The sequence below is a fragment of the Notolepis coatsorum genome, assembly GCF_963971535.1.
Source record: "Notolepis coatsorum genome assembly, chromosome: 6".
Classification (NCBI taxonomy): domain Eukaryota; kingdom Metazoa; phylum Chordata; class Actinopteri; order Aulopiformes; family Paralepididae; genus Notolepis; species Notolepis coatsorum.
Window position 1 is genome coordinate 150,164,526 of NC_140170.1, and position 14,139 is coordinate 150,178,664.

Genomic DNA, 14,139 nt, shown 5'->3' on the forward strand with positions numbered 1-14,139 from the left:
TTTCCCCTCAATGTAATCTCTGCCTCCAGAACAACCCACTCTCTCTGAACGGAACGTATACATTAAGGAAAAGCATGCAGCTGCACAGTGCTCAAACTGAGTGAAATGTTCCTCCTAAAAGCAACGGTTACCGTGGGAAAAACACCCTTGGAAAGCATTTTGAAGGGGAATAAATGTTTTCACAATATTATTATTAATATTATGTGTTTATTTATTTGTATATTATTATTATTATTATTATTATTATTATTATTATTATTATTATTATTATTATTATTATTATTATTATTATTATTATTATTATTATTATTATTATTATTATTATTATTATTGTTGTTATTTAGATATGCTATAGATTAAATCTTTTACGTAGAGTAATCATTAAATATTATAATACATCCATTTAAGAAATGTGCAGAATAAAAGTATTGCTTTTCCCCCCAAAAAATTATTGATTGATAAATGTATCATTTAAAAAAGAATTTGCGGGTCCAAAATGAATGTTGTTGTTTACATGTTGCGCACATGTATTTCCTTCCTACTTCCCATTTCCCCATGCGGAATTGGATCAATTATGTCCCGGTGCTCTAGTGCGACATCTAGTGGCTGAATGTTATCTATACAGTGTTTCTCAACTGGTGGGTCGCAACCCAAAAGTGGGTCGCGGGGCCATTTTGAGTGGGTCGCGGATGTGTGTGTAAAAAAAAAAGTAAAACCCCAGTTATCCCATTAGTTTCCCCAAACTTAGGTCTGTTATGTTAAGCTAAGAAATCTGCTAAGAAGCATATATAATCTATTATTATTTAATTGCATTGGGTTTTTAGCCCTAGTTGCACTTTTGTTGCACTGTTTATTTCATGTTTTTTTTATTTTTTTAACTTAAATTTTTATTTTCATTTTTTCAACAACATACATAGACAACATTCATAGACAATACACAGTACATAAATTAAAACAAATAGACAAAAAATGGGTAAAGAAAAAGTGTGACATGGGTCCTTCGGTCCCTTCTACATTTGCATTATTTATTTACATTTTTATTCATTTCCTTGTATCCTTTTCAAACCTCTGTGATGTCGTTACTTCCCCTCCTGTATTCTTCCCATTTTCCCCATTTCCATTCAAACTTTTCTTCTTGCAGCCTCAGCAGATGTGTGATTCTCTCCATTTCCTGTATCCCCTCTACCAACTCTATCCATTGATCCTTTGTCGGCACTTCTACCTTGTACCACAGTTTAGTTAAAGCTTTCTTGGCTGCCACTATCAATATCTTAATCAAATATTTGTCTTCCCCTTGGATTCCTTCCTGTGACAGATTCCCCAAATACAACACTTGGCCTCCCTGGGGTATTTCGTATCCTATTATTTCATTTATTATCCCTCCTATCTCTTCCCAGTAGTGCCTTATCTTCTGACATCCCCAGAATATGTGTGTATGGTTCGCCCCTTCCTGTCCACACTCCCTCCAACATGTTTTCTTTGCTGGTGTGTAATTGCCCTGTATTTCTGGTGTTATAAAGTATCTAATTATATTTTTCCACCCAAACTCCCTCCATATCCTTGATCCTGTGGTTGTTTGTTGTGTCTTACATGTGTCATACCATTCCTCCTCTGTTATCTCTATTTCCAACTCTCTTTCCCACTTTTCTTTCACATACAATGTTGTATTTCCCTTACTGTCCATTATTGCCTGATATAGTGCTGATATCACCCTCCCCTTCCGTCCTTCGTATGTATTTCATGTTTTTAACAGTGCATGAAAGATTGTGTATTACTGCAATTTTTTTTTGTTGAAATAAATCATAGTGGTTCAAAAATTCGGGTCGTGACTTAATGACTAAGGAAAATGTTGGGTCCCGAGGCTAGACCAGTTGAGAACCACTGATCTATAGCACCTTTGAATATTGAAATAGCGAACAATGTGGTAATAATTTTCAGCAACACTGAAGGCTGAATCAAACATAAACAAATAGGGTAATATAAGAACTAGGAATAGACAACAAGGAAAATATGAGTTTTTAATTTGCTGTATTTTGTGGCTGTAAAATATATGTTTCATGTTGGTAATGTTTGTAAACACTGGAGTGAAACAGATCTATATTCTGATGTACTGGTTTATACTGGTTTTAAACAGCTTATTCTCTATCTCCAGATCAAACTCTTGAAGGATATATGTGAATAAACCCTACATGTATATGGTCTTTAAAAGTGGGGCTTTAACATGAACAAGCAACATTCTGTCAGTCTCCAAGCTCCTTTTCTGTCAACTCATTGTGTGTTAGCTGCGCCAGCAAGAGCTAGGGCAATGCCGGGCGCTAGGTCGGTGCTCTGTCAAGGTTGTATCGACCTCTTTGGTCCCAGCAAGAGCTTTTTGCGAGATACTATTGAAAAGTATTGCCTGGATTGCCATGACATTTGCTGTGCACATTCATGATAGTCTCTCCTCTAGCGCCACTGCATCAAACTGAAAGGTTATGGTCAGGTTTGCCGTACAATTTGCTATGAACATTCAAGAGGAAGCCAACCAAAGCTGTTGATTTCAGTGACCCCATGACCTTTCCTCTGGCGCCACCGGCAGGCCAAACCTTCACATTTGAAATGTGGCTCTATGAGGGGATGCATATGAGGACATTTGTGACAGACCTTTATTTTACTCTTAGTCTTATTATCTCATCTACATTTAAATTCGTCCAACTTCTTTCTGTTTCAATGTTCTTTTTGCAACACAGTTTGGAAACATCTGAGGTGTTTCAGGGCTTGTCTGCTAGTGTCTGTCTGATGTTGAGTCTCTGTGGTGTAAAGTGTATCAGCCTCCTAGACTAACATCTCTCGGTCCTCCAGGCTCAATGCGTACCCAGTATTTCCAATTCTGAACAAAATTCACTCCACAAATCACAACAGTGAAGGCAACTAAATAATTTAACCCTTGCACTGAATAACCATATAAGTCAGTTTGGACATTTTGACAGCCCATGTATTTGCAGTTGTGAAGTTCATCTAAATCACTTTGAGTGTGAACATGATACAGTATGTCACAAGAAACCACTCAATCTCAACTGTCTTTAACTACGAGTGAACACAACACTATAACTTGCTACCTTTACCTTGAAGTTTGAAAACATTGTTCCTCTGAAAACCTAAAACAGACTTATATGGTTCTTCATCTGAGGTACTTCTTCCTCATCATTGTACTTATTCATTGTACTAGATATTTATTCTCATGCTATTGACTGGGCACAGTTTACTCCTAGTACTGATCTTTTAGCCGCTTGCTATGTTGGTGATATTAGAATGTGAGCTCTTACCCTACTGTTTTTTTCATTAATTCATTCAGTCTTTATTTTGGAAATGTACACTGAAAGGTACAATGGTCATCAACAAATATACAAAGTACAAGAAAGAGAAAACAAAGAAAATGTTAATACAAATAAATACAAATGTACTATAAGAATAGAAAAATAGATTACATTAAAACATTACACTCTCAAAACACAATTTAAAAACAATTACAGTTTTTGGTGACCTGCTTGGTCACCAGTGCTCTAGAGATGGACCCATGTTCCACGGTTCAGGAGCACAGAGGCCAAAGACAAATCTACCAAGTTCTGGATAAAAGTATCTGCTGAATCCCTACAACATAAGGAGCCTTCAACAATGTGGGTCAACAGGAACCATTGTTTCAAGCATCATTCTGACTAACAGCACCTACTATAGATTAATCATGGGGACGTCTCTTGCTAGTCTGAGAACCCACACGTTTTGTGAACGTTCAAACTCATTCGAAAGCACACTCCTGAATTTGACAAACGATCACTCTTTATCCGCAAAGAAATTAGTTTGAACCAACATTTCCAACTGTGATTGAATGACAATAAATCAAGTCAGGACTTTGATACGTCGGTGCACAGGACTCGAGCCACCCGAACAACTGCCTCTTTGAACTGCTGCGGTCAGGCAAGCGATACCGGAGTCGTAAGGCGAGCACAGAAAGACTCCCCAGGCCATCAGGCTGCTAAACGAACAATAATCACTATGCAACAACCATCAAATGCACACAGCACACACACCCACACGCACACACTCACTCAAACAAACAACACACTGCAGCACCCACTCTCCACACTTTAGATCACACAAACACACTTACACTTTATATTTATTGATAAAGGATTTGCACTACAACTCGTACACCTACTGTGAATTGTACCTAAATTGCACCTCGTCCCATTTCTCCATTTCTGCCTTGCACTATATAGTATTGTATATTAGTACACTGCACAGTATTGTATATTGTATGGTAACTACGTCTATTCTGCATCGAACATTGTACATATGTCTAAACTGAACACTGTGACCTCATTTTTTTTACTTCTAATTTTACTATGTTATTTTATTTCATACTTATCTTGTCTTGCACAGTCTCTGGAGCGCAACAGTAAGAAGCATTTTGTATAAAAGTATTCTGTACTTCTGTATGACAACTATTAAAGAAACTTGAAACTTGAAACTTGAAACACGGCCCATTGCTTCCCATTGTAACAACATGGGAATGGGAATTAGGGATGAATATTGCCATGTCCATTAAGACTACTATAGAATAACTACAGAGTGATATGGTTCAACGATTTGCAGCAGCATGTTGTTGTGTGCCATTAATGAAATGGACATGAGATAATACTCACTGGAGTCGCAGAAGACATCAAATTCAATACCACCAACCAACTCACCATATTTTGTGTCAGACGTGATGACTTCGGTACAAATTAAAAGCAGATTTAATTGTGCAATCATTGCATGCCATTACCTCCTTTATTTATAATTTCCTAGTGGCCTCAGATGTGCAATCCACTCCCAACTGTCAGGCAGGGCAGTCGGTGGATGAAACGGCTCTTCTGCCGTCTTTAGTTTCCACATAACCGCAAGTAATTGATCGATCGATTACTCACACCCCACCCCTAATGATTATACTCTTCTTTCCACAGGGTTTCGCCTCTGGACAACGGTAACCTACGGATATGGAATGCAACCAAGTCTGACGCCGGCCTCTACACCTGTGTGGCAAGAAACCAGTTTGGAGTGGCTAGCAGCTCAGGAAGTGTCACTGTGAAAGGTATTTCCATCTCCCTATTTACATAATATGAATGCATTTTCCCAGTGTTGGTACAGCAGGCCTTTAGACTGATGCAGCACTGTGACATCTGTGTCTGGTACAGTAGGCCTTTAGACCGATGTGACATCTGTGTCTGGTACAGTAGGCCTTTAGACCGATGTGACATCTGTGTCTGGTACAGTAGGCCTTTAGACCGATGTGACATCTGTGTCTGGTACAGTAGGCCTTTAGACCGATGCTGCACTGTGACATCTGTGTCTGGTACAGTAGGCCTTTAGACCGATGTGACATCTGTGTCTGGTACAGTAGGCCTTCACTGTGACATCTGTGTCTGGTACAGTAGGCCTTTAGACCGATGTGACATCTGTGTCTGGTACAGTAGGCCTTTAGACCGATGTGACATCTGTGTCTGGTACAGTAGGCCTTTAGACCGATGCTGCACTGTGACATCTGTGTCTGGTACAGTAGGCCTTTAGACCGATGCTGCACTGTGACATCTGTGTCTGGTACAGTAGGCCTTTAGACCGATGTGACATCTGTGTCTGGTACAGTAGGCCTTTAGACCGATGTGACATCTGTGTCTGGTACAGTAGGCCTTTAGACCGATGTGACATCTGTGTCTGGTACAGTAGGCCTTTAGACCGATGCTGCACTGTGACATCTGTGTCTGGCAGGACAGCAGGCCTTTAGACCGATGTGACATCTGTGTCTGGTACAGCAGGCCTTTCGGTTTGACGCCATTCAGGATGTATTCCATATTTCATTACCATCCTTGGAAAGCCGTCCTGAAGTATTCAACCCCATACATAAAAGATGAAGTAGAAAGGTGTGCTCAGTAGAGCGTGAAGTTTCACCAGGTGACAGCCACATGTTTCTTCTCTAGTAACCTACATGTTAGACGGGGCAAACATAGATGAAAGCAGATCTCACTAGTACACTGTTACACACTATTACACTATTACACACTAGTACACTATTACACACTATTACATTATTGGGTGGAATAAACCTTTAAAATTATTTGGGTGGAATAAACCTTTAAAACTATTAGGGTGGTAATAAAGATGTGTGAAAGGAGGCACAGTGTTAAAGACATGAAGGGAGAGAGAAGCCAGTGTTGTTAGACCATGGCGGGGGATCGGGACCACGGATCACCTTTCTGCTCTGTTGCTGTGACTTATTATACTTCATTAAAGATGAATGAGTCAGGTGTAAGGTGGCGCGCGCTCGGTCCGGCGCTGCCGCTTCGTTGCCCTGCATCCCTGGGGGAGATAGTATCCTCACCTGGTTTCATCCCTGCTGTGTTTTTTTGCTGACATATTCGCTGAACTGTGACCCTCATCGTGACCCCCTTTGTTCTAAGAGGTCACAGGATTCATTTGTGTTGTTGTGGTTTTTTTCTCCGCTTTTCATTTCTTCAGTCCTCCCTGACCTTCTTTGTCGGCCGGCTTTTTAGTTATAAGGAGTTATTGATTTTCACTGTATTGGCCCCTGGGAGAAAGCGTGGGGGGGGGGGGGGGGTAAAGTTCATGTTTCATATTTCAAAGGGTTTGGTATTGATTTACATGCATATTGCCATCGATTATTGGAAGCCTTTCATCAAACCCTTGAGTCAGACAGTCGCTAATGATTAAGATTCGTAGCCAGGAGTCAGTTTTGTGTTCTTCGACGCTGGGGTTATTGCAAAATTTCATTTGAGCAGTATCAAACCCTTTCATTTGAGCAGGCGTGTACAGTATTATCAAACCCTTTCATTTGAGCAGGCTTGTACAGTATTATCAAACCCTTTCATTTGAGCAGGCTTGTAGGCTAGAGTATTATCAAACCCTTTCATTTGAGCAGGCTTGTACAGTATTATCAAACCCTTTCATTTGAGCAGGCTTGTACAGTATTATCAAACCCTTTCATTTGAGCAGGCGTGTACAGTATTATAAAACCCTTTGGGCAAGTTCACACGTGTGACACATTTCCTCACCACACATCAGTTATACCCCTTCCACCCAATTGAATAATCAAAAACAACACTTCATCTCCATAATGTTGTGTAGGCCTATAGTGTGATACTGAGAAGCCCTGCGGAAGGAAGCGAGGGGGGATCCATGCTATCTCGGCCAAAACGCTGCACTTGATAAAGCCACAGCCGGTATCCATTTAATTCCTCCAACAGTGCGATGAGAAAATGTTAAACGTATCTCTCACGCCTTTTAAAGTGAAACGTGCCGGTCCCGTGGAGGAGGAAGACAGAGCGGGCCATTGTGTCGCAGTATGTAATTTATTTTGCTTCAAATGTTCAATCCATTTTATTATCTTCCCTCTACAACTTAGCGATCCGTAAAAGAAAGCCTCTGAACTGCTGAGTCAACGGTATGGCGCTCTGCTAAAACACCATTTGGAACCCCCCGGATCGATTGACTTTTGCGGCCCCTACGGATCAAGTTATTTGATTGAATATTTTGAAAAGTATTGGACTGACGGCGTTCCTTTATTCACTAAATAAAAGTGGAGGTTGCATTCTCCTTTCTCCAGAAAGAAACACGGTATGTGAAAGTAGGCTATTTTTTCTGTTTCTTTTAATTCATCATCGGCCTCCATCTTCCGTAAATCACCATCTAGGCGTGTTTCCTTTTTTTCTCTCTCTGTCTGTTGAATAATAAAAGACAGATTTCATGTATTATAAATTGCTGAAGAGTCTGTAGCAATCAAGGATGCGGAGGGAGCTTAAAGTGCACCTTGACGCCTCGCCCCGGCTCCTCATTCATCCCGTTGTCATTTCGCCTCAGAAATCATCCGCGGCTCTCTCTCTCTAAGAAGAAGAAGAAGAAGAAGAAGAAGAAGAAGAAGAAGAAGAAGAAGAAGAAGAAGAAGAAGAAGAAGAAGAAGAAGAAGAAGAAGAAGAAGAAGAAGAAGAAGAAGAAGAAGAAGAAGAAGAAGAAGAAGAAGAAGAAGAAGAAGAAGAAGAAGAAACTCTATGCCTAATTGGAGTGATGAAACGGGTGTGGGGGGGGATAAAATTCACACCACATTTGCATTAATGTACATGTACAGTTAATTGCTGTGAAATCTTAAACGCGCCATTGGATCCCTGGAAGACATGTGAAATGTGAAGAACCGTCTTGTCACACCCCCGACAGGCTCCGGCTCCTCTGTTTATCACACGCCGCCGAATTAAAGCAGCTATAGTACCTCCGGGCAATGGGGGGTTCAGCGCCGCTCCTTGACGCCCTGTATGTTTTATATGGTTGTTGTCTTTTTCCCCCCCGATCAGGCTCCCAAAGTGTACGACTCATCTCTTGTAAATAGGCCAAGCTGTTACTCGCTCATAATTATTTGGCGAAAGCGGGTACAGTGTTTTTAATGCGACACGCACCCTTTTTACGGCTTCCTCCCATCATCGTTTATGTTGAGAGCTGTTTTCCGCAGCTGATGTACAAGCGTCCCTGAATGTGATCATGTTTCCCCCCCCCCCCTGTCACAATCAATAGTGTTTGGAAAATGGGAGCGGGTCATTTACATACGCATGTCGCATAGAGGTTTGGAAAACCTATTTAGTTGGGGTTGGGGTTAAGAGGGGGCGGGGGTTCTGTGGGGAGCAGTCGTTATGGGAGATGACAGTCATTTATTCAAATTTACTTTGTTGATATGAATAGTAAGAAATACCTGTCATGTTGCATCCTCTGCCTCCCACTGTGACTGAGCCACCTAGGAAACAACGTAGGAACAGTCACAACAGATGAACCCTGTTAATGTCCCCATTATTCCAACACGGGAGGGGGGGTGCTAGGGGTATTAGCAGATTAATCACTCTTGATTATAGATGTGCTCTCTGCATTTTGATTACTGTGGAGATGAGCTGTTGCAATTAGCCTCGCCTCTCCCAACCATTACGGTCGGTCGATGGCCTCGAAAACCTCCTGAGCTCACGCCGAGTTCTCTACTGTCAAAAACGAACCCAAGAGTTGATCCATCTGACAATTAACACGCAGACTCTGGTTGGGATTATTCAAGACGTCAGCTGAAAATAACTTCTGTTCCAAATGGTTAATGGCTATTTGTAAGATTTCCAAATGTTTGGAATATGGACCCTGTGCACTCAACCACATGATACAACCAATGTGGAATTATTATTAAAATGATAGTAAATACATAAATAAAATGAGGAGCACTGTTTAGACTCAACCATTAAATCACATGCACAATTGTTTTGGATTATTCAAGATATCTCATTCTTCTTTGTTGTGATGAACATGCTGTTAAAGAAAAAATAAGTCTCACCGGAGTAGTTATGACACTCTAGAACTCACTCCAGCGAGGGCTCTGTGGTCATTGGACTCAGTAGGTTATGACACCCTAGAAATCACTCCAGCGAGGGCTCTGTGGTCATTGGACTCAGTAGGTTATGATACTCTAGAAATCACTCCAGCGAGGGCTCTGTGGTCATTGGACTCAGTAGGTTATGATACTCTAGAACTCACTCCAGCGAGGGCTCTGTGGTCATTGGACTCAGTAGGTTATGATACTCTAGAAATCACTCCAGCGAGGGCTCTGTGGTCATTGGACTCAGTAGGTTATGATACTCTAGAACTCACTCCAGTGAGGGCTCTGTGGTCATTGGACTCAGTAGATTATGACACTCTAGAAATCACTCCAGCGAGGGCTCTGTGGTCATTGGACTCAGCAGGTTATGACACTCTAGAAATCACTCCAGCGAGGGCTCTGTGGTCATTGGACTCAGCAGGTTATGACACTCTAGAAATCACTCCAGCGAGGGCTCTGTGGTCATTGGACTCAGCAGGTTATGACACTCTAGAACTCACTCCAGCGAGGGATCTGTGGTCATTGGACTCAGCAGGTTATGACACTCTAGAACTCACTCCAGCGAGGGATCTGTGGTCATTGGACTCAGTAGGTTATGATACTCTAGAACTCACTCCAGCCAGGGCTCTGGTCAGTGGACTCAGTAGGTTATGACACTCTAGAACTCACTCCAGCCAGGGCTCTGGTCAGTGGACTCAGTAGGTTATGACACTCTAGAACTCACTCCAACCAGGGATCTGTGGTCATTGCTTTTGTCACTTACCCCAGTGTGATTTTTTTCTTCTTCTGTCGTTGTTGTTGTTGTTGTTGTCGTCGCCGGTGGCGCAGGACAGAAGATAAATTGTCTGAGCGTTGTATGCGTGCTGCTCTCTCACCGGAGTGTGTGTGTGGGGGGGGATCTGACCTCAGGAAAAATGCTTTCCAATTTCATACAGACATCAGAGAGGTAAGTGACTTTTGTTTTCTTCACGAAAGCCTTTTGTCTACACTTGAACGTCACAATAGAAGTGCAGCGTCTCCGCGGGAATACATATTATGGCCGTGTGATTCGCCAAAGCCGTGGAGGAAAATAAGGAGCTGTGATCAACACCAGATTTGCAGGAGCATATGAATACAGTATTTACGGCGGCTCACAAGTATCTGCTCAGCTGTGTACACATGGTTGTTTCTCACCACGCCAGACCTCCATTGCGGTTTGTCCTTCAAGGGTTCCTTTTTTTTGTCCTCTGGTAAATAGTTTGTGGAGAAATTGCATTGGAGGAGTTTGCTTTGTATAGGGAGGTGTAGTCTGACGTCACTTTAGTTTCCGGCGCGGTCCACCCGTAGGCCTATAGGGATTTATCATAAAATGTATTATCGGCTATTGTAATAATTCTGCTTCATGAACATTGGCAAGCTTTCCATTTTTGCACAAAATGAGTTCCCTTCTATATCACTAACGGGCGTTGTTTAAGCATTTTTGGTTGAAATACAATTATAAGTAATTATTTTACGATTAATTGCGAATTGTTTCATGTCGAGCTATAGATTGTGGATGAATACACACAGAAAGGTACACCATGCCAATGTTCATGCTTTGTTTGTTTTAAACAAGACGATTTAAAAATGTGTCCATTGGAAATACATTGCAATTTCAAGCGAGGTGGACCGGCCGGAAACAACAATTATTTAAAAAGCTAGGAAATGAGAAATTTACTTTGAATGATTTTTTTTTCTCTGAAAGACAGTGCAATGTACTGCATAATGAACTGGCCAGACGCTGACCAGAACATTCTCTCCGAGGACAAGGGCCCTCGACCTACCAGTGAAAACCATTTACGTGCCGCGTTTACGTTTCCCTGATGTGAATCCGGACTTGAAGGGCTTAGGTTAAGGTTCATCCATTTGAAATCTGCGGACCACGTGCGTCTTGAAATGTGCTAGGTATGTATTATTCAGGCTCACATTGGCTGCCCCGCGAGAACCCTGCTAGAACACCGCCGCCAGAGGAGAGAGAACACGTTTCCACTCCCCACCTCGGACCATTACTGTCGGTGGGGAGTCCTCGGCGGGGGTAATGCGCTCTGTCTCCGTTGCTCTGCGGGGCTGTGTAAGCATTATTCATGCTGGCTCCTGTTTGTACAGGAAGAGTGTGTGGAAGCGGCGGCGTGAGGCGTGTCGAGGAGGAGGAGCGCCGCTGAGGCGGGCAGGAAGCGCATCACATTATAATTCACACGGTAAACAGTTCGCTCGCCCCGGCGTCTGACCGCTTCCACGTTATCACGCCGCTGCGAGTAAAGTCGCTGCAATCTTCACATGTTCTCCCCGCGGAGCGAACGCACCCTCACAGGGAGTCGTCCCTGGAGTGCCACGCGGAGGACGACTCATGGTCTCGTGGTCTCGTGGTCTCTATTTGCTATCTCTGTGATTGACCTTGCTGAGTGATCTCCTCTCGTTTACAATGGCAGTAGGTAACAAGGCATTATACCGGATGGGTATCAATCAAATTATCCTGGAGAGCCCACTGTGGGGTTGTGTAACCAGCCTTGGTTATCCACACAATCTGTCACAAATGATGACAGAGGAGGGTAATAATGAGGCTTGTATTCCCATTGTCGCTGCCACAATGAACTCCTTGGGGGACGGGGAGTGAACAGGCGATGCATACAGGGATGTAGTGGAGAGTGAACCCACCTGAACTCAGCCTACCTTCTTATTTAGAAAAGGGAGTTTACCCACCTGCCTAAGCTGATATATACAGTATATTTTCATTATTGAAATGTATAGTATAGAGATGATAGAAAATAGTATTGGATTGATGCGAGTTACTGGAAAACAGGGTCCTTTTGAGGAAATAAAACAAAGTACTGAAACGGTATTTTGTTAAGTCTGCGAAGGCTCAGGGATGTCCCACTGTAAAACCACTAAGTCTGCTAGGCCAAAACTAATACGGCGTATCCAATTACTTGTACTTGGAACGCTCTGGCACTTGGCGTGTGTGTTTGGGCACTAAGTGCAAGTGCGCAAAGGTGTCCCTGTTCTTTAAGTAGCAAAGCGCACTGCACTTCCTTTGCACTTCATCCACTTTTAAGCTGAGACCGCTGTGGAGCAGTATTTGGTCAAGTGTGATGCACTCTGATGCACTGTGTTGGTAACATTTATTGTTGACACCGACATACACACTAACAATGCAATTACAAACTAAAATAACAACAAAAGGCTGTTGGACTGCTTTCATCATCTGATGTGGAATCAGCTAAACATCCCGGCCCTCCAATTGTCTGCATTTTGCTCTTGACGCCTCAACAATTGCTAGTGGATCCTCCAGAGAACTTGTGCGAGAAAGACTCCAAACACAGATAACAAGACCAATAGCATTGTGGTTGTGTTTTGTTTTGTTCGCAATAGACAGTGCAGTGAAGTGAGTCCATCAAGTCGGTCCCATTTGGTTACAAATCTGGGATTGAATCCAGCTGTCAGCGGTACCTCCGGCTTGGTCAGTCATCCCTACTAACACAATTGGCAGTGGTAGCGGGTGGGAAGCCGGTGGGGTATGAGTCCTGGTCGTTGCAAACAGCAACTCCTACTGGTCAGCAGGGAGGGGATCTGGGGGAAATAGCATGAACCTCCAGTTCCCCAGTGAAACTCCTTGCTGTCAGGTGAAAAGAAGCGGCTGGCGACCCCACATGTATCTGAGGAGGCATGTGGTAGTTCTACACCCTCCCCAGGCCGACAGTGGGGCAATGCGTGCAACGACCAGGAAGGGACAAAAAAACGACAAAAATTGGGATAGGTGAAAAATACAGAAAAGCCCATAAATAAATAAATTGAATAAAAAATATATATATAAAAAATCCCTGCACACTTGCACATTTACATTTACATTTAGTCATTTAGCTGACGCTTTTATCCAAAGCGACTTACAAGTTCTGTACGACAAGTCATCAGGAAGAGTACAACTCTATCAGCTGAGTAACAATGGTCAAGTGTTGCGTGTTACAGTGTAGGTTAGTTTATTAGGACAAGTGACTGACAGTAAGGTTAGTTAGGGTTAGATATTTTTTTTTTCTTTTTTTTTCTTTTTTTCAGATAATGGTTGAAGAAGTGCGTCTTTAGTCGACGGCGAAAGATTGGACGGGTTTCGGCTGTCCTAACTGGGGTGGGTAGTTCATTCCACCATTGTGGGGCAAGGACTGAGAATAGGCGACTTGTCTTTGATGACCCTCCCGGAGCTTGGATAAGAGTAGGTCTGAGGCGGCCAGAAGATGCAGAGCATAGGGGTCTTGAGGGTGTGTAGTTAGAGACCATTGACCGGAGGTAGGCGGGAGCGGTTCCCTTTGCCGCACAGTATGCTAGGTCGAGGGCCTTGAAGCGGATACGTGCAGCAATGGGGAGCCAGTGCAGGTCCCTAAGAAGTGGGGTGACATGGGCCGACTTCGGTAGGTTTGAGATCAGGCGGGCCGCTGCGTTCTGAATGATTTGAAGAGGCTTGGTGGCAGTGGCCGGGAGGCCAGCGAGCAGTGCATTACAGTAGTCGAGGCAGGAGATGACTGTTGATTGGACGAGGAGTTGGGTGGCTTCTTTTGTCAGGAAGGGGCGGATCCTTCTGACGTTGCTCAGGAGGAATCTGCAGGTTCTGGTTGTCGCTGCGATGTGAGCAGAGAAGTTCAACTGGTCGTCGAGGACAACACCAAGGTTCTTGACGGTCGGGGACGCGGTCACAGCTGCATTCTCGA

At 43.0% G+C, this 14,139-nt stretch overlaps 1 protein-coding gene across 1 annotated transcript in view; it reads left to right on the forward strand.

Moving 5' to 3' along the window:
* Positions 1–14,139, forward strand: part of cntn4 (contactin 4) — a 369,932-nt gene that overhangs the window by 319,481 nt on the left and 36,312 nt on the right. Inside the window, exon 11 of the mRNA XM_084315452.1 lies at positions 4,983–5,110. Coding sequence (XP_084171578.1) covers positions 4,983–5,110 — 128 coding nt within the window. The remainder of the gene's footprint in view (positions 1–4,982; positions 5,111–14,139) is intronic.